General features: G+C 54.9%; 1 protein-coding gene across 2 annotated transcripts; it reads left to right on the top strand.

Annotated features, from left to right (window-relative positions):
* The first annotated feature begins 2698 nt into the window (after positions 1-2698).
* On the top strand, positions 2699-14171 carry MCAM (melanoma cell adhesion molecule). 2 transcript variants are annotated; one of them, XM_086627002.1, is made up of 16 exons: positions 2699-2765; positions 7629-7756; positions 7867-8077; positions 8186-8256; positions 8365-8452; positions 8664-8843; positions 8931-9058; positions 9223-9385; positions 9474-9595; positions 9802-9940; positions 10056-10177; positions 10277-10412; positions 10546-10563; positions 11160-11301; positions 11752-11869; positions 12724-14171. In XM_086627002.1, the coding sequence occupies exons 1-16, from the start codon at positions 2699-2701 to the stop codon at positions 12751-12753; spliced, it is 1863 nt and encodes a 620-aa protein (XP_086483128.1). In that variant the 3' UTR covers positions 12754-14171. The 2 variants fall into 2 exon arrangements, with proteins under 2 accessions (XP_086483128.1, XP_086483127.1); XM_086627001.1 differs by lacking the exon at positions 10546-10563.
* The last annotated feature ends 7654 nt before the right edge of the window (positions 14172-21825 follow it).

Here is a 21825-nt window from a genome sequence, read left to right as displayed (position 1 = left end):
GCAGCAGGGTGATTTCATGCCCGCTGTGAGGACAGAGGGGCCTTGCTTTCAAATCCTGCCTGTCTTACCCAGAAACGTTAGTTTTGTAGGGGAAAAAAGAGTTTTCTTCAAAGTTAAACAGTCTGAAAAGCAGAAGCTCGACCAACTGGGGGCATGGCTGTTGCAGTAACAGTGGGAGGCTGTTTCAGGGTGGCATGCTCCCCACCGCAGCGGTTGGTCAGCCTATTTTCTCCAGGAAGTGTCATTGCCCTTTCCAATTGCTGGGGATTTTCAGCAGAGGTTTTATTAGCAACATTTTGCTTTATTTTTAACATAGAATAAAAGCTAGCACTAGAACAAAATGCATCAGCAGTGTGTCATCTGGGTAGTGCCGCTTGTTTGTTTGACTAGGTGGATGCTTTCCCATGGAAAAGCAGGGCCACTCAGGCCCTCTTCCCTTGCAGGGTGGCATTTGCACAGCTTAAATTCATGGTATTTTGTGCAAAATGGAACATTCTTTTCTCTCCTCCAAGAGGAGCAGAGCCTGAGGCTCCTCTGGTGCTGCGTCCTGCCCTTTGGACGGAGAAGAAAGTGTGAGCATGCTGTCAGGGGGTCCCCAAGGCCTGGACACCTGCTTGGGGGATGTCTGTTGCCACCACAGACAGGGAGCTCCTGCCACTGTCAGCTGCAAGAGCATCCCCACACCGCTGCCGTGGGGCTGGAGAGCAGCTTGTGAGCAGGCCGTGCATGATGGCACAGCTCCCTTGCACTTGTTCTTTCCAGCGAGCACGCTCTCTGAGAGGAGGCCTCCCCTCCGTGCAGCAACACCAGGGCTGCGAGCCTTATCACTGCCCAGCATTGCCATTTTAAGCAACTAATCTCTTGGGGAAAAAATTTAATCATTTCCGATGAATCATCAGGTCTATTTGGCTGGGAAAGGGTTGGGGGGGGCTGGCCAGGCATGCAGCCGAGGCAGGAGGAGGGCATGGGAAGGGCCACTGCATGGCACTGGCGGGGAGCAGGGCTGGGGGCCCGCACAGGGTTGCTGGGGCTGGCAGTAGGAGAGATGCTTGGGGATTCCCAGGAGGGATGTTGTGGCCCAGGGGAACTGGCAGCCCAGCCCCAGAGTGGCTCAGGCTGGCCAGAGAGATGCAGCGCATGCTGCCTGGAGCTTGGAGCACAGCTCATGCTGCGGGAAAAGCAGGCGGAGAAGAGAAGAGGATACGCAAAGGTTCAGAGCCCCTGAGCTGAGAGCTGGAGGAGAGCGCTCTTGCTGCTCCCGGGAGATGCTGTGGCAGCCCTGGGCCTGTCCTTTGGTGGAGAGAACACAAGTCAGTGAGCTTTGGGAGTCCTGTGTGAATAGGGACTGAGAGTGCAGGAGGCAGAAGAGGAATTTGAAGGAGAACAAACCCCCAGTGCTTTGTTCTCCAACACAGCCCGTCTGGCTCTGATTGACCCAGGAGGAAACTAAGGTGCAGAGCCAGGCTGTGACAAGGCAGGGGTGCTGGAGCTGGCTGTCCCGCCTGGTTGGCAGTGGGCAACTCGTAGCACCTGGGGAGGTTTGCTGTGCTCCCCCAGGCCTGCGCCCCGGGGGCCTGTCTCGGGGCTGCAGGAGGAGCTGGGCTGTGTTTGGGCTGAGTGATTACCCCTGGATAATGGCAGCCTTGTGCAGCCCTGCGAGCCCTCCTGCTCCCAGGCCAGCCCCAGCCAGGCGTGCTGCCCTGGCCAACGGCTTTTCCACAGCTGCCCCATTCAACAGCTGCGCGGGGGCTCGGGCCAGGTCTTGCTGCGCACCACAGAGCGGGGCTGTGCCCTGGGCAACAGGGACAGGGCTTTGCAGAGAGCCTCCCTGTGGGGCTGGGGGCACCGCATGCAGGGAGACCAAGGCAGAGCAGGGCCTGGGGCTCACACCCCACAGACCTCGGTGACCTGCCTCTGACGGCACCTGCCTCGTGTCCCTGCTGCTCCCCAAGGACCGCCCTGTCCCTGGGTGCCTCTTGGAGCCCGGGCAATGATGAAGAGTGGCTTGGTCCCCCTAGTTTTGAGCCTGCCTGTGTGGGTTCAAAGGCATCCCAGAAGCTGTGGCTTGGCTTTGGGGCAGAGTGGGGTTGAGCAGGGGAGCGGGTCAATCCTGCCCCAAAGCAGGGTCAGCCAGATCCACTGAGGCCTGGAAGTAAGAGTCTCAGGAACTGTGCCCCTTTCCAGCGTTCCCCGAGCTCCTGTGGAAACCAGCCCAGCCCACACCTCTGCCCCCTCCACCATGTCTGCTTAGTGATTTCCACCTCCAGCACCCCACAGTCTGCTCCGATCAGCCTGTGCGAGCCTGGACAGGTAGGACCTGGCAGACTGCAGGTCTGCAAGCAAAGCTGGAATGAGCCCCTCCAGCAGAGCTAGAAATGCCTGAAAACGGCCCGTGCCGAGACGGGGGGGCATTGCTCGGGGCTCGGAGTTCGGGGGCCGTCTGGGAGAGCCGGGGACGCCCGCCTGAGCGACGCCCGCTGCTCGCTGCCCGCGGGGCCGGGGGTCCGCACTGCCGCCGTGCTGCCGGCCGTGCCGGGCGCTGCGGGGCTCGGCGCGCTGGCGCCCGGCCGGCGGCCGCTGGGGGGTGATAAGCGGCCGCGGGCGATGGGCAGGCACCGCGCCTTCCTCCTCCTCCTCCTCCGCCTGACGTCAGCCCGCGGCCCCGCTCAGTCGCGGGCGGCCAGCGGCGGCGGCGGGCATGGCTGGGGGGCGGCGGGCGGCCGGGCTCGCCCTGGGCTGGGGCTGCTGCCTGCTGCTCTGCTGCGGTGAGTGGCGCCGGGGCGCGACGCGACGGGACGGGCGGGCCGTGCCGTGCCGTGGGGCGGGAGGGCGGACGCACCTGCGGGCGCTGCGGGGTGGGCGGGCAGGGGCCGCGCTGCGGAGCCGCGGGTGCAGCCGCCTTGCGGGGCGGGGCGGGGCGCGGGGCCCCGCCGTCCCCGGGCAGGGGTGCCCCTTCGCCCGGTGCTGCTGCCGGCCCCGCTCTCGCCGCTGCCCGGGGGGCGCCGGGCAGCCGCGGGACACCGCTCCGGCAGCGGGGGCGTGCGGTGCTGGGGTCTGCCGGCCTCTGTCCGTGGCCCGGCTCCTGCCCTGCCCAGCCCCTTCCCAGCACCGCGCTGCGCGCTCCGAGGGGGCGAGGGGCGGCAGCCGGCGGGGTCTTTCCCGCACAGCCGCTCCGGGGCCAGCCCAAGCAGCCAGCAGAGCTGACGCCTCTCAGACGCTGCCTGGCTTGGGGCCAGGAATGCTAAAATTGTGGTGCCGGCGGAGCCTAGGTGGGAGCAGCCCCTTCGAGCGTGTGTCTTCGCCTGCACGTCCCCGGGCTCCGCCGCGAGGGTGGGCCTGGGTGTGGAGGGAGCCGGGAGTGCCCCATTCCGCTCTCAGGACCCCTTTGCAGCCCCCCTAAGGCAGGGCAAGGTGACGGGTGGCCTCTGCGTCCCCGGGGAGGCTGGCCGAGTGGCCGGGAAAGGTGGCCGGTGCGAGGCAGGCTCCCCGGGGCCGTGCTCCGTGAGGCAGAGGTGAGGGGCAGGGTGCCGGGGTGTCCCCACGTGTGTTTAGTGTGCAGCAGGGAGAACTGGTCGAGTTACTAGGAAGCATCCACCCCTTTCCTTCTAAGGAGTTTTTCCTTGAGCACTGTGTTTCTTTTGGCTTTTTTCACGCTTTCTTTTTTTATCCTCTTTCCCGTCCATTTTCACCCTCGAGCAGGGGAGAGGGGGGACTGCGTTTCCTGCCCTGCTCCCAGCAGGATGCCGTCCCCTGGCCGAGGGTCAGGGAGGGGTCCCGGTGCGCTGGCTGCTCCCTGCCACCTTCTTGCCTTGTCCCTGCCTTGCCATGCTGCGGAGGTGGCCTCAGGCGCTGGGGAAGCCTGCTCTGGCCAAGGCCTTGCCTTGCTCTGAGCCCAAGGCAGGCTGCTTCCGCCCCCAGCCCGTGCTGGGATCCCCTTCCTCACAGCACGTGTGCTGAGCCAGGCGTTTATTGGTTGGCGGCATCGGCATGTTTGAAAGCCCAGCGACGGCAAAAGGCTTGATGCTTCCCAGAAGCATGAGAGGCCACGGCCAAGCCATTCCCAGGCGGGCTGGGGGCTCACGGTGGTGCTGGGGCGGGGGGCTGAGCCCGCAGTGGGGCTGCCAGTGCCACCCTGGTCCCTACTGCGCTGCAATCTCTGGCTGTTAGAGAGGTCTCTGTGGATGTTGTCACCTGGCTGCAGGGCTGCGGTTGTGAGCCTTTCCTCTCCTGGCGCACATGGCTGGGGTTTGTTTGGGGGTGCAAGGTGCCGATCCCTGTTGCAGCAGAGCCTTGGCTTCCTCGCCATCCCCAGCGCAGTGAGGGCTGGGCTGGGGCGGAGGCTTTTGGGTGCTGGTGGAGGTGCTTGCTGCAGGGCCAGGGCTCTGCACCCTCTTTCTCTTCAATGTGAGGAAGAGGGGTGCAGGTGATCCTGCTCTGTGGGAGCTGGAGCAGCCTGGCTCAGGGACCTGTGCAGGAAGGATGGCCTTGCCAGGGAAGAGAGGGGCAGCATGTGTGCTGGGAGCAGGCGCGATCTGGACACAGCTGGTTTCCCCGGGAGGGCAACAGAAACCCGCAGAAACCTCAAGGCATCCCATGTGCTGCTCCAGACCCCTGCAGTGCTCCTCCTCTTGCTGCTCTGTGCCGAGGGCTCTGTGCTGGGGCCTCTGTGCCGCCAACGCAGCCGCGCTCCTTGCTGGCTCCCCACACACCTCGCTCCGCAGGAGGCTGGCGGAGGGGCTGTGCTACTCTCCACCCCCTTCCCTGGCTCTAAAAGTAAATCTTTGTTCTTGTGAAGCTCTGGCTGCCAGCCGGCTGTCCGCCAGCCAGATGAAAAGGCACGGGGGCTCTCCTCCCTTTCTTGCTTGCTTGCTGCAGATGTCCTCTCCAGATCTCTAGGTCTCCTGCTGGAGCTGTGCCAGGCACTCAGGGTTCACGATGCAAGCTGGAGCTCAGCTCTGCAGCTGGGCTGCTCCACATGTGGCTGATGGGTCTCCAGCCCTGCCCAGGTTTCCCCACTGAACTGGTGTCTGCTGCCATGCTGGGTGCAAGAGCGTGTCGCCATGTCCCCAGAGCCTGCTCTGCCAGGGTGCCTGTGCCAAGTGCCTCTCTAGCCTGCCCACGCACATAGCAGGCTATGGGGTCTTGGAGCTGCAGGAGGAAGCCTTGGGTCCCCAGGGTTGTGGGAGTCCTTGTGGCCCCCAACTAGCTGCACTTGTGGTGTTGCTGGGTGCTCCTTCCAGCCTGAGGTGGGATAGTATCCAGCTTGCCCTCGAGGAGGTGGGGAGCCGTGAGCCCTTGTTCCAGGGGGGTGGGGGCTGCAGCGTCCGTGTCCACCTCCTCAAGGTCAGTGGATGGGTGGGAGGGATGTGTGCCTCGTGCCATCCTCAGATGCCAGCCATTCTCCAGCTCTGAGCTCATGGTTTCGGCTGCTTCGCTGCCTGGATGAGGGCTCTCATGCCAAGCGGATCAGCAGGGGGGGCCAGCAGCTCTCCCTCTCCCAGGGGCTGACTGCCCTGGGCCTTTACTGAAAGTCTAAAAATGATGGGGAGGCAAAGCCTGGCCTGGCTGCCTGCAGCCCAGAAGTGTCAGGGCACAGGTAGGGTGCAGGGGGGCAGCTGGGACGTACCCCAGCCCCAGACTTGCACAAGTCTGCGGGTGCCCAGCTGCACCGGGCAAACAAGTCATAGCTGTGCAGGTGGGCAGGTGCCTCCGGTGCAAAGTTATCTTTTCCTATGTGCACTTGGTCTAGTTTCCTGACCCCACTGCATGCTTATCTCTGGGGCTTTCGCCTGTTTTTCTAGCACCTCCTTTCCTGTGCAGTGCTTTGCTCATCCCTCTTTGCTTGGTGCCGACTGTACTGTGCTGATGGGAAAGGTGAGGGCCAAAAGCTGGCTGTTGGGGTGTGCTGAGGTGACTACTCCTGTGAGCTGGGGCATTTGCTATGGCAGAAGGGCTACTGGCTGCATTTTGGGGCTGTGCCACCACATACCCACTCCAGGCAAAGAGTGTTTTATGGGCATGGTATTTGCCTTTGAAGTTGCCTCACTTGGGAGGCTCTGTGGCTGTTACCGAGAGGCACTATCAAGGGAGCTGTTGACACAGCTGGCTTCCTTCAGCCTCTTGTCCCTAGCTCCCATACCTGGGCTGGGCTGTAGGTGCCAGCAGACTGACCCTGTTGCTGGGGAACAGACTGCCGTCACCTCCTGCAGGGCTGCGTGCTAGCCCAGGGCATGCAGACCCCCCCTTGCTTTGTCACCCAGAGGGCCAGTAGCGATGACACTCCCAGCCTTGCTGTGACACAGCCCTTGTCTCTGCCATGCCTGGCTGGAGCTGCTCTGCCCTCAGCCCCTCGAGAAGCTGCTCTGTTGCCTGTCCTGGATCAATAGCCATTACCTTCCCCTGCTTCTCTGGAGCATGGCCAGGAGCTCCATTACTGCTGCAGGCGAGTGGGTGGCTGTGCTGGGAGGGAAGATGGGGTGCCGGGGTGGACAGGCTCTGCTCAGCATGGCTGTGGGTCCCTGGTACCATCCATGCTATAGTGGGCACTGCTGGGTTTGCTCTGTGGGCAGGGAGCAGAGGGGCTCACCTTGGGTACACTGCAGGGATGGATGCACCGACAGCTGGATTCTGAGTTCCTGCTCAGGCGGCAGGGTCGAAACCTGGGGAGGGACCCGAGAGTCCTGGCTGCGCCACGGCCATGGTGGTGGAGGGCACGCTGCCTGCCCGACAGGTGCTGTTACCTTGGAGGGGGAAAGGGACCGGCAGGCAGCTGCAACTGGCTGGCACACCCCTCCTGAGCTGCTGTGCTGTGTCTCCTGTCCTGCTGCGGAGGAGCACAGTGCCTCATTCATGCCCCAGCTCCCGGGGCCACTGCGGGGGCCACGCAGGCTGACGTCAGGGCTCTGGTCTCGGGCTGCGGGAAGGTGCAGCCTTTGTGCTCCCAGCTTCAGTCTCCAGCACTCGACCCCTTCCCCTGCCTCTGCTAACCTCCCAGCACCTCATTTCCTGGCCCTTGGGGCCAGTAAGCCATGGTGGGTGCTGATCTGGGATGCTGGCCTGGGTGCAAGGGAGATCAGCACTGCCCCAGGCTCAGATTAAGGCATCTGGCAAGGTGATCTGCTCACTCATGGGCTGTGGAGATGCAGCTCCTTCCCATACCCATACCTGGACAGGATCCAGCTGTTCCCTGCCTCCGTGATGTGCAGGGGGATTTGGAGGCTCAGAGGTCCTGCTGCCCCTTTCAGCAAGGCGGAGATGCTGTGGGGAGGGCAGGTCTGGCAGGGACTGCATCAGCAGTGGGGTGGGTGGTTGTCTCCAGGTGTCCTGGGGAGACTGGTGGTGCAAGCACGGCATGCCTCGTCCCCTCTCTGAGAATAGAGTTGGTTGTCTGAGCCCCTGGGCTCTCTGTGGACACAGAAGGCAGTGGTGGCAGGAGTGGGGCTGTGCTCCTGGCTGACGCTCCTGCTGGGCTGGGACACAGTGCCTGGGGAATGCTGGTGCAGGACATGGCTTTGCCCCACACCCTTCGGGGGGATGGAGACGGGAACAGGCCTGGGCTCAGCTCCCTCGCTTGCTCAGACACAGGAGCTTCCCTGTACTTCCCATCCCTGATGGGCTCTGTCCCACAGCTGCAGCTGGCAAGCTGGAGGTCTCCATGCCAGCGGTGGTTGAAGTGGAGAGCGGGGGCACAGCTAGGATCGAGTGCAACTTCTACATCCCTGGAAATGGTTCCTACACCTACATCAGCTGGTTCTATGTGAGTGCTGGCCTGGGAGAGGAGCAGTGGGCGGTGGGCTGAGGTGGCAGCTAGCCTGGGGCTTTCTCCTGGGCTCCCCGTCAACCCAGCCTCGACCCCTCACCTTGCAGATTGACCGCAACAACCAAGTGCGTCTGTGCCACATCAAGGATGGCAAGATCATGGAGGAGAACCAGGGCTACAAGGGACGGCTGTCAGTGGGGGAGGACAAGGCGCTCTCCATCAGCAAGGTGACGGTGCAGGATGCCAGGACCTTCGTGTGCCAGGTTGAGGTGGGCAGCCATGGCATGGGCGAGAACCGCACTGAGCTCCACGTCTACAGTGAGTGATGGGGCAGGAGGGCAGCATGGTCATGCATCTCATCTGCAGGGCTGGCGGGGGATCCCAGCCTGTCCCTCCTAATACACCTGGGGTGGCTTCTCTTTCCAGAGGTCCCCGAGGCCCCTGAGATCACAGCCAACCCTACAGGCATCTCCGTGCAGAGCAGTGACATCCCGCAGGTGAGGAGAGGCCCCGCTCGGGAAAGGGGAGGCTCCCAGCTGTGCCAGACTCCCTGCTCCCCTCTCCCATGGGGACACCCGTGCTCAGGGCTGTCTCTGCCATCACAGATTGCCCAGTGCATGAGCAAGAACAGCTTCCCACCCCCCAACATCACGTGGCACAAGAATGGGGAGCAGCTGCAGCCAGAGGAAAAGAGTGAGTTGGATGGGGATGGGGATGAGGACGGGGATGGTGAACTACCCTGGCTGCTCGGGAGAGGGGCCGGGGCACTTGTGCTATCCAGGGCCTCATCGGCTGGGGACTGGCAGCCCGCAGCCCCCCAAAGCAGCCCTGTGCTGCCAAGAGAGCCCTCCTCCTCTCCCACGGCCTCTCCATGGGCTGGGAACAGTGGCTGTGTCCCCTGCAGCGGTGGAGATCCTGGCTACACTGACCCGTGAGTCGAGCGGGCTGTACACGGTGAGCAGCACCCTCTTCGCCCACGTCACTCGGGAGGACCGCAACTCCCTCTACCACTGCACCGTGCACTACTGGCTGTGGGGACAGAGGCACGCCGTGGAGTCGCGGCAAGTCAAAGTCACTGTTTTCTGTGAGTCAGGGGCTGGGGGCCGTACCTTCTGCTCAGTGCTGCATGGCGGGGCCCTGCACCGACCCCTCCTGCTCCCTCCTCCCCCAGACCCCACGGAACACGTGAAGCTGCAGGTCGTGTCGTCCTCAGCACTGGTGAAGGAAGGGGATGATGTCAAGCTGGTCTGTGAGGCTGATGGGAACCCAGCGCCCGTCTTCAGCTTCTATAAGAGAGAGGTGAGGCTGGAGGGGACCTGGGCATCTCTCCCTTGACAGACATCTCGTGTCCTGCCTGCTCTGTGTCCCCTGCCTGGAGAGCCCTGGGGAGTGGGATGCAGTGGCTGGGATGGAGGGTGCCTGTGTTGGGGCTAAGGGCTCTGTTTTCTGCCCCCTGCCTGCAGCTGGAGGACAACTGGCAGGACCTGACATCGCTGGCAGACACCAACAGTGGGGTGCTGAACCTGCACAATGTGACTAAGAGTAGCACTGGCCTGTACAGATGCCAGACCCTGGACTTGGATGATATGAGACAGCTGGAGAAGGATGTGATGCTTACTGTGAACTGTAAGGCGGGAGGTGGGACCCTGCACGCCTCGTGGTGGGTGCCCTGTCCCTCCTGCTCACCCTGCCCTGGTCTCCATCCCTTTCCTAGACATTGAAGAGGTCTTTGTGAAGATGGAGCCATCCTCACCCCTTCAGGAGGGGGATAGCGTGAGGCTGAGCTGTGATGCCCACAGCCCCCTGTCCTTGGCCTACCAGTGGAGGGATGAGAAGGTGAGCAGGCATGCTCAGGCTCGGCAAGCCTGGGCTTTGTAGCAAACTGGGCAGAGCCAGGAGCTTGCTCCCTCTCTCCTGAGAGTGGCCAGGGTTAGGATTCCCTCTTGCACGGATCTGCATTGTCCATCTCTACCTCTTAACCTCCTGGGCAATACTGCAGAGAGGTCCTGTGCTCATTGCTGGGGGGCATCCCTTCCCAACAGGGCAGGAAGGTCGCAGAAGGGAACCAGCTCTTTCTGAGCAACCTCACCTTCGAAACCTCCAGCAACTTCAGCTGCAAAGTGATGGCACCGAGCGTGCCGGGGCTGGAGCAGAGCAAGCAGGTGGCCGTCGCTGTTCAGGGTAAGAACTGGCATGTGTGCGGGCATGCCACCCTGCCAGACTGAGCCCCGTCCTGCCCAGCATCACCCATGTTCCCTGCCGAAAGCCACGGGTGCTTGATGTGCTCTCCTCCCAGGGAAGCCACGGATCGTCGCCATCAGCTCCCCGCTGTACGTGCGGCAGGACGAGGTGGTGAACCTGACCTGCAAGGCCATCGCTTTCCCCAGGCCCTCTGTCCGCTGGAATGTCAATGGGACGGTGAGAGCTGGGGAGGGTGCTGGGGCCAGGCTGTGATCTCTCAGAGGGGCTGCGCATTGCCTTGGGCTCTGAATCCTTCTCTGCCTTTCCCCCTTGTAGGCTCATGAGTACGTTGAAAATCAGCACATCGCCAGCAACCTGACGGTGCGTGTGAACCATGACCTGCTGCGGGCGGGAGCCATGTGCAGGGTCTCCAACGCGCTGGGTGTCAGCGAGAAGCACATCCAGCTGCTCGGTGAGTCTCAGGCGCTGCCCTCTGCCCTGGGAACCCACAGAAGGAGCAGTCCTCCTCGTGCAGGTGCCATGTGTGCCGTGCTGCCGTGGCGTGGCTGAGCTCTGTCTCTTTCCCTCCCTTCCTGCTCTACCAGTGGAGTCCATCAGAAAAGGTCAGTCTCCTCACTGTGCTGGGTGCGCGTGTCCATCAGCCCAGGCTCTGGCGGGAGCATGCCACTGACAGGAGCCACACTGGCCTCTGGCCTGGGGAGGGAGTCTTGGCTGCTGGCTCTTGCACCGCATCTGTTGCTGCTCCTCTCTCCCTGCCAAGCCGCGAGGGAACCGGAGGCTCTGTCTCCACCTGTTTCTGCAGCGGTGTGAAGGCTGCCTGCTTGTCCTCAGCCTGTAGCCCCACAAGGCCATCAAGTGCGGCTTCCCACAGCCCAGGCCCGCTGGGCAAGGAAGCAAAGGGATGGCCTGATGTCTTGCAGGAAACCCTGTAAGCCATCCTCCTGTGGCATGCAGGGGCATGGCAGCTGGGAGCAGAATGCAAAGCGTAGTCTTGCAGAAAGTGCCCTAATGGAGCATTTTTGTACTGAGATCTGCATCCTGCAGGGAGCTGGAGAAGCACCAGGAACCAGCATGGGAAGTCTCCGTGGCACTTTCTTGTGGGAAGGGGTCCTTGCACCCAAGGGGATGTGGTAATGCAGAGGCTGGAGAGCATCAGAGTGGGACAGGCATTAACTTCTTCCTCTCCCATTGTATTTAGATCAAAAGATGCCGGAGAGCAAGGGGATAATCATTGTGGCGATCATCGTCTGCATCCTCGTGGTGGCTGTGCTGGGGTCTGTCATCTACTTCCTGCACAAGAAAGGAAAGATCCCATGTGGCCGAGCTGGAAAACAGGACATGTAAGCACTGCCGCCCACCCCCTCAGGGAGCCCTTGGGGCCAGAGGTGCTTGCCATCACTCGTGCTTCCCATCTCATTGCACCAGCCGCTCCCTGCCCAAGACAGAGGGAGGCAATAGTGCAGCCTTAAGGGGCACCGCGCTGGGGTCTTGGCAGTGCTTCCAGCTTCCCACAGCCTGGGGTCCGCCCTGCTCGCCCCGTCCGCGCAGGGAGGCGATGAGGAGGACAGTAGAGTAGTAGAGCAGCCAAGGGACTCCTCTCCAGGGAGGGACTGGGCAGCCTAAAGTTTTGTCTAAGCCGGAGCCTCTTTCACCCCTGGTCTTCCTCTGCCCCGGCCCCACTCCAGAGCATCCTCTGAGATGGAGCCGCAGGGCTTGGCCTCACTCAACCGGCCACATGCCTTCTTTGGTATTGCAAACCATGTCTCAAAATTGTCACCTCCCTCCCCTAGCACAAAGCCAGAGGCACGTAAAGACAAGATTGTAGTTGAAGTTAAGTCAGATAAACTTTCCGAAGAGGTGGGGCTCCTGCAGGGTGCCAACAGCGAGAAGAGACCTGCCGCTGACCAGGTAGGACAGAGCGTCGTGCACTGCCCTTCCTCAGGGCTAGGGTTGCTCCCAGGGCTGGGAGCAGAGGTGAGGAGCGTATGGAGATGCATCGAGGTAATGCTTTTCTCCTCTCTGCAAGCTTCTCTCCCAGCACTCCCACCTTGCATGGGCCTCCATCATCCATCACAGCGCTTGAGAGGGGCCATGGGAGGGAGGGGAGGTGACAAAGCCACAGCTCTCTGCTCCAAGGACGTAGGAGCAGCCCTCCCCTGGGCATGTGCAGCTCTGCTCTGTGCCAGCCCCTGGCACCTCCTGGGAGCACGCTGCCTGGCCTGCTTGGCACTGCCTCCTTCCGTGCTCCCTGGAGCAAGATCTGGACTCCCCAGGAGGCTGTGGGAGAAGGAACTACATAAACATTTCTGGCCAGGAGTCAGAGTGGAGGCTGCAGTGATGGGCCCTGCGCTGGCATCTCTGGGCCAAAGCTCTCAGTGCAGGATGAATGAGTCTCCGGGGCTGTGTGCTTACCTCTCACCTGGGGTCGAGAGCCACCGAGGGCTCAAGCAACTGTTCACGTTGCCGACCATCACCATGCTAAGGCAGGGCTTACCATGCTTGGGCATCCTGCGGAGCCACGAGATGCCGCACCTGAGCCCGCTGCGGTTTTATTTGCCTTAGGCTAAGAGACACCATCCTGGTACTGCTGCCTGCGTGGCTTGTGCTCACCCCTTGCTCTGGGCTGGATGCTCAGCCACCACGGGGTGGGGAGAGCCATGGGTCCGGTCACGCAGACATCTGCAGTGGAGGTCCTGGTTTTATGTTTGCCCCTAACTGCTTTTTTTTTTTTTTCTTCTCTCTTTCTGTTTGGTGGACTGAAGAGCGAGAAATACATCGATCTGAGAAACTAGAGAGGGAATCTACTAAGTGCTTTCTTCCTTCAAACCTTCCCTGCTCTTGGATTGCCTTGTCCCACCCCTGCTCCAGTACCTGGGGAGCACGGCCAGAGATGATTACTGCGTCACAGTGCTGAGCCCCAATGTGCGGGGGACACCCCCCTGACTCACCTGTCCGTTACCTCAACTCTGGACTTGCAGGTTGTTGATTAGCAGCAGCAAAACTGGACTTGCATACTACTACAGAGAAGCCAACAGCAATATTAGAAAGAAATACCCTGGTAAGCTACCTGATGGAAGGATTTGAGGCTTTTTCAGGAAATCTGTCCTCTGTGTGTGTGGGAAGGTTTTGATGTGTTTTACCCCCAACTTGCTCAGAAAAGCTGGTGAAATACTACTTTTACTTTTGGGATGTGCTAGGCACCTTAGATATAGTGGTGTGCAGGTTAGATGAGCAAAGAATGGAAGTGGTGTGTTAGGGTGGTGTTTGCCAGCTGCTGGGGAGGTGTTAGTGCTTTGCTTTTCCTTTTGAACTCTTCTTCTCTTGTTGGTGTGGCCCAGCGTGTCCGAATGGTGCTGTGCAGGTAGGGAGCTCCACGGTGGGTAGCTGCGACCCTACAGGAGGCGATTCCTGGCAGAGCAAGGACAGGGGCACCCAACTCGGGCACATGCCAGACCAAGGGCTTAGTTTCTCTGGTTTGCAGCGTAGCCTTGCTGACATGAGAGGGAGGGCTTCTCTCTCCCCACTCCCCAAGAAATTGGACTGCTTTTAGGGGGGCTGCACAGCTGCTGGCAACAGCGGGTCCCGGAGTCCACCCCCAAATTTAAAACTAAGGAATATTAGGCCAGGGCCAGTCGGCGATGTCTCAGGGTTTTTTTTTTTTGTGCTGAATAATTACTAGTCCCAGGTAAAACTGGTTTATTTCTGTGCTTTGGTGGCACCTCTGGCCCCACAGCCAGCGGGGTGCTACATCAGCTGAGTGGTGGAGAGGGGAGATGGACGAGCAGGCTGCCTTTAGCTTCCACTGCCATGGCCTGTCCCAGCCCTCCGCCGGCAAACATGGCTTGCTCTCCTGCCCCCTCCAAGAGAGATCAGCCCCCACAGCCCCTCCTTCCTCGAAGTCACGTACTCTCAGCGCTATGCTGCCCACAAGCCTAGCACCCCCCCAGCCTTTCGACACGGGGCTGAGGCTAACCCTGGGCGACAGGAGAGGTGTCCCCTCGCACACCCCCAGCATCCTTTGTCGGTAGCGGGGAGCCGTGCGGCAGCCTGGCAGCCAGTGCCCCAACAAGCGGTGAGCTATACTCATGAGCTACAAGTGTTGTCCAAGCAAAAGCTTCGGTTTATATATATTTTTGTTGGATTGTGTGTAAATTTCCAGAAGTTTTGTCTGATACTTGCAAGGTTTTTTTTATATATGTTAAAATAAAGTAACAAGTTCAAAGCCGGGTTCCGAGCTTGTTCCCGCTAGCAGCGGCCCCACCGGGACGGTAAGGGTATCACGTCTCCCGCGTCCCTCCTTGATTTCAAGGCTCCCTTCCCCAGGAGCAGGCTACCAAGGCTGAGCAGCACCCTGCACGCTCACACCTTTAGGTTTGCTTCCACAACGGTGGGACTTTCACCTAGGAAACGGGCTTAAACCAGCAAACGAGTGTCCACTCAAACTCCTCCTCACCCAGGCCCCGGCCACTTGGGACACCACTGAAGGTCACGGTGGGCTGGCGGCTGCTGCCCAGGGGTCTCAGCCCGGCTGCTCTCAGCCCGGCATCTGCAGCGGCACATCTGCCGTGGCACGGCTTTTGCCAGAAACGGCTCTTTGCCGCCTGGTGAAGCCAGCGGAACAGCGTTGGCTTAACCCGCCTTTGCAGTGTGGCCGGGGCAAGAAAATGTATTGTGTTCATGTAATAGATGACATTATTAGCAGGTGGTGGAGAAGTCTGACACCAAACACTAAGAGGTAGCAGCAGATAATGGCTAATGGGGCACAGGTGGCTACTAGTCAATAATCCTGTTGAAGTTGTAGCATGACACATTTATACTCCCTGTAGCAGGTAGATAATTCTATAAATTCTAATAGGTAATTGCATTAACATCTAATACAGACACTAATAACTACCAATACTACTAAATCTACTGAAGTATTGCAACAGCTAATCGTAATGTCAGATTGTAAAATATAATTATATTACTAGTGACGGTAAATACTAAAACATAATACTGTCAGTAGAATTTAATAGATCCCAACAGTAGAACACATCAGTAGTATTAATAGCTACTATAGATACTAATATCTACTCAGAGACAAGTCTATCATGAGATTATAATACATAACAAGACATTATAGTAGATAACCTTATTAATAACTACTATAGATATTAATGGATTATTTCCTTTAAAAAATTATAATAGGTTATAACTGTTATTCATATACTAGCTACTCTAGATCCTAATAGATAATTCTTACTGATATATTCTAATACATTTTAGTTGCTAATTGTATTAATAACTACTATAGATACTAAATACAAATAGATAGCTAATTTATTAGATGTTGAGAGTAATAGCTTTTAATAGTAAATGGCAGTGATACTAATACAGATGTGAATAGGAAATTCTGTTAAAAGATTCTCATTGATTATGAGACAAAATTTTATGGCTAGCTACTAAGTATACTCATAAGAAATTCTATTAATGAATTCTAATAATTCTAATAGATAACAGAATCTACGTAGATTATTAATGCAATTATCTATTCTACTAGACTGCTGTACTTCTAGCTAATAGAGATGCTAATAACTATTTAATAAATACCAGTATTATTAGATACCAGTAGATTATACAATAAAATCTTATTACCAGCTATTGTAGATACTAGTAAATTTACAAATACATTCAAGTAAATTCTGAGATAAAATTTTAGGACCAGCTACTGTAACTACTACTCATAGATAACTATTGTTAGTTTCTAATAGATACCATATAGGTTGAAAGAGCTATTTGTATTACTGCCTACTATAGGTACTAATACATAGTTCTATTATTAGAACCTATAAGAAAACTTTTGCAACTCACTGCTGTAGATGCTAATAATTACTAATAGACCATTGCTTTAATGAAATCAATTCTGAAAATTGAGTTACTGTTAGTAACTGTTAGTGTCTACACTAGCTGTTATCTGATAGCCATAATATTCTAGTCTAATATAATCAATAAACAGAATTATCTGTTAATGATAGCTATTATGAACACTAATAAAGCTAAAACCAACTCTGTTCATGGATTACAGTGGACAGCAATACCTTTAACAAATAACTCTATTGGTAGCTCCTGTAGATACCAGTAGTTACTCATCAATAATTGCAGTATTAGAATCGATCATGTTCTAACAGAGAACTGTTCTACTAGCTATGATAGATGCTAATCAATCAATCCAATTCTGTTGCTGCACTGTTACCTGTTTGTATAACAGCTGCACTAAGAGCTCGGGTAGATGACAAGAAGTGCTAATAGACAGCTCTCAATACTCTGCCTTGTTAGAATGCATCAGCCCGTGCTAGGTAGCTATGCCAACACCTTCAATAGGTGGTAATGACCATGGATCTGGTGCTAAGATGTCATTCTAATTATGGACACCACCACAGGACGATCTGTGACCCATTTCACTCCATTTGACTAGACTGATAATGCCTGATACGATTAAACCCCACATGCTTCCTCATTTGATGCCAGTTCATATAATTGAACCCCTCTTATCCTCATTTGACCCTACGGCGACTTCTTTGAGGGGTTTGCGTGACCTCATTTGACACCTGTGTCCTGGCTTGACCACATACTTGCTTTTTTGAGGGATTCATGTGACCTTGATTGACCCCTGTGTCCTCATTTGACCCCAATAACCTCATTTGACCCCATGGTGATGCGTTTGAGGAGTTCACACAACCTCAGGCGACCCTATGTTGTCAGTTGCCACCCCAGTAACCTCGTTGGACCCCAAGGTGATGTAATTGAGGGCTCACACGACCTCGGTTAACCCCTGTGTCCTCATTTGACCCCATGGTGATGTAATTGAGGGCTCACACGACCTCAAGTAACCCCTGTGTCCTCTTTTGACCTCACAGTGGTGTGTTTGAGGGGCTCACACAACCTCAGGTAACCCCCTGTGTCCTCATTTGACCCCACAGTGATGTAATTGAGGGCTCACATGACCTCGGGTAACCCCTGTGTCCTCATTTGACCCCACGGTGATGTAATTGAGGGCTCACACGACCTCAGGTAACCCCTGTGTCCTCATTTGACCCCACAGTGATGTAATTGAGGGCTCACACGACCTCAAGTAACCCCTGTGTCCTCATTTGACCTCACAGTGGTGTGTTTGAGGGGCTCACACGACCTCGGTTAACCCCTGTGTCCTCATTTGACCCCACAGTGATGTAATTGAGGGCTCACATGACCTCGGGTAACCCCTGTGTCCTCATTTGACCCCACGGTGATGTAATTGAGGGCTCACACGACCTCAGGTAACCCCTGTGTCCTCATTTGACCCCACAGTGATGTAATTGAGGGCTCACACGACCTCAAGTAACCCCTGTGTCCTCATTTGACCTCACAGTGGTGTGTTTGAGGGGCTCACACAACCTCAGGTAAGCCCTGTGTCCTCATTTGACCCCACGGTGATGTAATTGAGGGTTCACATGACCTCAGGTAACCCCTGTGTCCTCATTTGACCCCACGGTGATGTGCTTGAGGGGCTCACACGACCTCAGGTAACCCCTGTGTCCTCAATTTACCCCACAGTGATGTAATTGAGGGCTCACATGACCTCAGGTAACCCCTGTGTCCTCATTTGACCCCACGGTGATGTGTTTGAGGGGCTCACATGACCTCAGGTAACCCCTGTGTCCTCATTTGACCCCACGGTGATGTAATTGAGGGCTCACATGACTTCGGTTAACCCCTATGTCCTCATTTGACCCCACAGTGATGTAATTGAGGGCTCACATGACCTCAGGTAACCCCTGTGTCCTCATTTGACGCCTGTGTCCTCATTTTACCCCACGGTGATGTGTTTGAGGGGCTCACATGACCTCAGGTAACCCCTGTGTCCTCATTTGACCCCATGGTGATGTAATTGAGGGCTCACACGACCTCAGGTAACCCCTGTGTCCTCATTTGACCCGTGTCCTCATTTGACCCCACGGTGATGTGTGTGAGGGGCTCACATGACCTCAGGTAACCCCTGTGTCCTCATTTGACCCCTGTGTCCTCATTTGACCCCATGGTGATGTGCTTGAGGGGCTCACATGACCTCGGGTAACCCCTGTGTCCTCATTTGACCCCACAGTGATGTAATTGAGGGCTCACACGACCTCAGGTAACCCCTGTGTCCTCATTTGACCCGTGTCCTCATTTGACCCCACGGTGATGTGCTTGAGGGGCTCACATGACCTCAGGTAACCCCTGTGTCCTCATTTGACGCCTGTGTCTTCATTTGACCCCACGGTGATGTAATTGAGGGCTCACACGACCTCGGGTAACCCCTGTGTCCTCATTTGACCCCACAGTGATGTAATTGAGGGCTCACACGACCTCAGGTAACCCCTGTGTCCTCATTTGACCCGTGTCCTCATTTGACCCCACGGTGATGTGTGTGAGGGGCTCACATGACCTCAGGTAACCCCTGTGTCCTCATTTGACCCCTGTGTCCTCATTTGACCCCACGGTGATGTGCTTGACGGGCGCACACGACCTCAGGTAACCCCTGTGTCCTCATTTGACCCCAAAATCTCATTTGACCCCACAGTGACTTGTTTGAGGGGATTCACTTGACCCCATGTGACCTGTGTGTCCTTATTTGACTCCTAACTGTCGTGAGGGTGGGGCAGGTGGCCAGCTGGACCAGCTCCCCCTCATTTGAGCCTATGTCATTTAATGGATCCTCCGGGCTCTGCAGTATTGGAGTACAGAGGAGACGAGGACCTGCTGGATGCTATGGGCTCTCCGGACTCACCAGCCTCCAAAACACAGGATCCAAGGCTGCTGGAGTCTGTCAGAGTCTCACAGGGGCTTGCCCTCTATAATATACTCACACCCTGGTCCCCCAGAGCCTCACACACTCCGGCAGGGTATGCTGGACCCCAACAGCATCTAACAAATCATATAGCATGTGACATGCAACATTAGAAATGTGTAATATTATCTACGTCTACATAATTTAGGATTTATTATATATCCTTCATGTTTCATATGTAAGTATATTCTATAATTATGCAATACATATATAATTTCATAAATGCTATGCAATAATCATCTGAGTCTTTCAGAGTCTGTAGCAATGTGCTAACAGCCTGTGAGAGGCAAATGGAGCCTAAAAGACTCCAGCTGCATTAGACTGACGCAGGATCTACCAGACCCCAACAGACACTGTAGAACCCATTACTCTACCAGAGTCCTATGGACTCCCTTAGATGCTATGCACGGATGGTAACGAACCAACCTGTTAAGTTCATTCTCAGACTCTAATAGGTTCTGATTGATTACAGACTCTATTAATCAATTCTATTAGAATATGTTAACTCTATCAATAGACTTATCAGTATAAACTTTGTAGAAATCTTTCCTGCCCTCTGTTTGTTAGAATCCATGACATGAATTTGAATTTAACAGGTAATTGTGGTCATAGTTAAAATCGGTACAAAGTCAGTCGCAGTCTGCAAGAGATTCAGGAGATTAACTGGACATCTCAGACTTGGGCACTCTGAGCAAGAAGAGTGAGACAGGCTTGAGCAGGATATTCTTTTTCCAGGACTCACAGAACCAACACAACACAGACGATATGCTACAACAAAGGAAATTTTATTTAAAAATAAAACTTTGTTTTGTTTTCTTTTTACTGACACAGGTGAATGAAATCCCAAACAAAGAAGCTCTTAGTGGGCAGCATACAAGAATGGAAACAATTAATAAATAACATTAGTATAACCTCTAAACATTAACAATGCATTTGCAAACAAAATGAGGACTTTAAACCAAGTGAACCTTAACTCAGCTACTCTCTGTAAGAATATTTACCTTCTGTTTTTCCTTATTCTTTACAGATCTGAAAGGATTAAATACTGCTATTATATTTTTATATTAATGACACTATTATACTTTTTAAAAATATTTTGTGAAAATCTCAACATTTTTAACACTGATATTATACAAATCAGTATTTGTCATTCAAGAGAAAGAACAACCGTTCCTCCCCCACTGGGAATTTCAAAAAACATTTCTATTAGCAACTTTTAAAAATAAATGTCCTTATTCCCCACTAATTTTTGAAGTGGCATCTTTAAGAAAGTGCCCTGGGAGTTGCATTTTTTCTTGCTCAGCTGAACAAAACATTTACAGTAATGACCCTGCCTCAGGATTGGCTACAGTAATGTAATCAGTCTAGTGCAGGAATTAACATGCTGTATTCCGAGGCTATCTGACTCCCCCCAAGGTAAGGGCTCAGTGAAGGGCATGCAGAAAAGCAGTTTATAGTGAAAGCAAGTCTGCTGGTTCCCAGCAGAGACACTCTACGCCTCAAGCTGCAGCACTTGCAGAGACAGATACACAAGGGCAGTGCAGCAGACAAGATTTACCACAGCTCTGGCAGGATATGTCTCATTTCAGATTCCCATTCAGCTATGGTGGCATTAAACGTACTAAGTCAGCTGGAAACCCTGGTCAGAACAGACAACACTTGCCTGCTTTCCACGGCTACCTGCTGCTTGCTTTGCAGAGGCTCATACTGGTCCCACACATTTTGTGCCCAGCTCTTACTGAACAAAGTGGTTTTTGCTTGCTTTGTGTCCAAGTTGACAGGTAGGGGGAAAGCCAGCATTTTTTATGAGCAGAACTCGTGTTTTGCTACAAGCAAAACCAATCCTGTCCTATAATTCTACTGTCTTTACACCAAGCTTAGTACCATGCCAGTCTGGACAAGTCACTTAGCAACTGATAAAGGGGGAAATCTTCACACTTGAAATGCTACAAAACACAACGTCATAGTTGAAGTGACAATTGTCCATCTTTCTTGCCCCTTCTTTTCACCCCTTTCAAAGCAGTCTCACGCTCAAAGGCATCTTTATAGCTTGTTTAGTTCGGGCTCTTCATTTTCACAGAGGGGTGGATACTCAGATCCAGCCTAGTGATGCAGCATTCCCTTAAGAAAGGCACTAGACATTTGAAGTTGTTTTTTCTCTTTTTAAAGTAGCGTCATAAAGTTAACTTCTTAAGAATACAGATCAAGAAGTTGAAGGGAAAAAAGAAAAATCAATCTTAGGCTTAGCCTTCAGAAAGAACAACAAGAAAAATACACTGTACAGTGTCTGGACTGACTTCACAGAGCACAGCCACAAGACATGGTCAGGACTCTGTTGCACTTCAGTGGTACTAGCAAATGCTTTCACGTCTAAGGAAGAAAAGCCAAGACTTAAGTTTCTTAAATCAGTTTGAGACACAAACAGTGCACAGAAAGGACACATGCAGAAAAATTAGTGATACATGCCACAAAGATTGCTCTCTCTAATCTCTAATACCTGGAACAATACCCATAGGAACGTCTCTTGGCACATAAACCCCAAAGACAGGCCTGTAATAGCTCTGCTAGGCATGACTCAATATTACAACTAGCCTGTAAAAAAGGGCTTGAATGGGACAGGGCATCACTACTGTAATCACACACACTGTGCAAGACAAGATTTAAGGCTTTCTAGCTGGCTGGACTCGGCTCTTAGCAGCCTTGGCAGTGGCAAGAGTCACACACTACGCTTGAACAAACTTGCACTGAGTTTACACAGCAAGTCGGAAACAAAGTGGCTCCAAACCCAACATGAAGCTAGTGGCAGCACTGGAGAGAATACAAAAAAGATGGCAACAAAACGGTAGTGCTCCCTCACAAGAGGGTTTCCACCTGGTTCTCCAGCACAAAGCCAGGAAATAACTCTCATATGCTAGGACTGGTTGCTCAGGCTCACAAGTACAACATGCAGATCGACTGGGAGCACAACCAGAGCTGCCCCACGTTCCTGCCTCAGCAGCTCCAGTGCTGGGCTTGCTTC

The sequence above is a fragment of the Tauraco erythrolophus genome, chromosome 26 (genome assembly GCF_009769465.1).
Source record: "Tauraco erythrolophus isolate bTauEry1 chromosome 26, bTauEry1.pri, whole genome shotgun sequence".
NCBI classification, from domain to species: Eukaryota; Metazoa; Chordata; class Aves; order Musophagiformes; family Musophagidae; genus Tauraco; species Tauraco erythrolophus.
The sequence above is the reverse complement of the archived record's forward strand: the minus strand, read 5'-3'. Positions and strand labels throughout refer to the sequence as shown.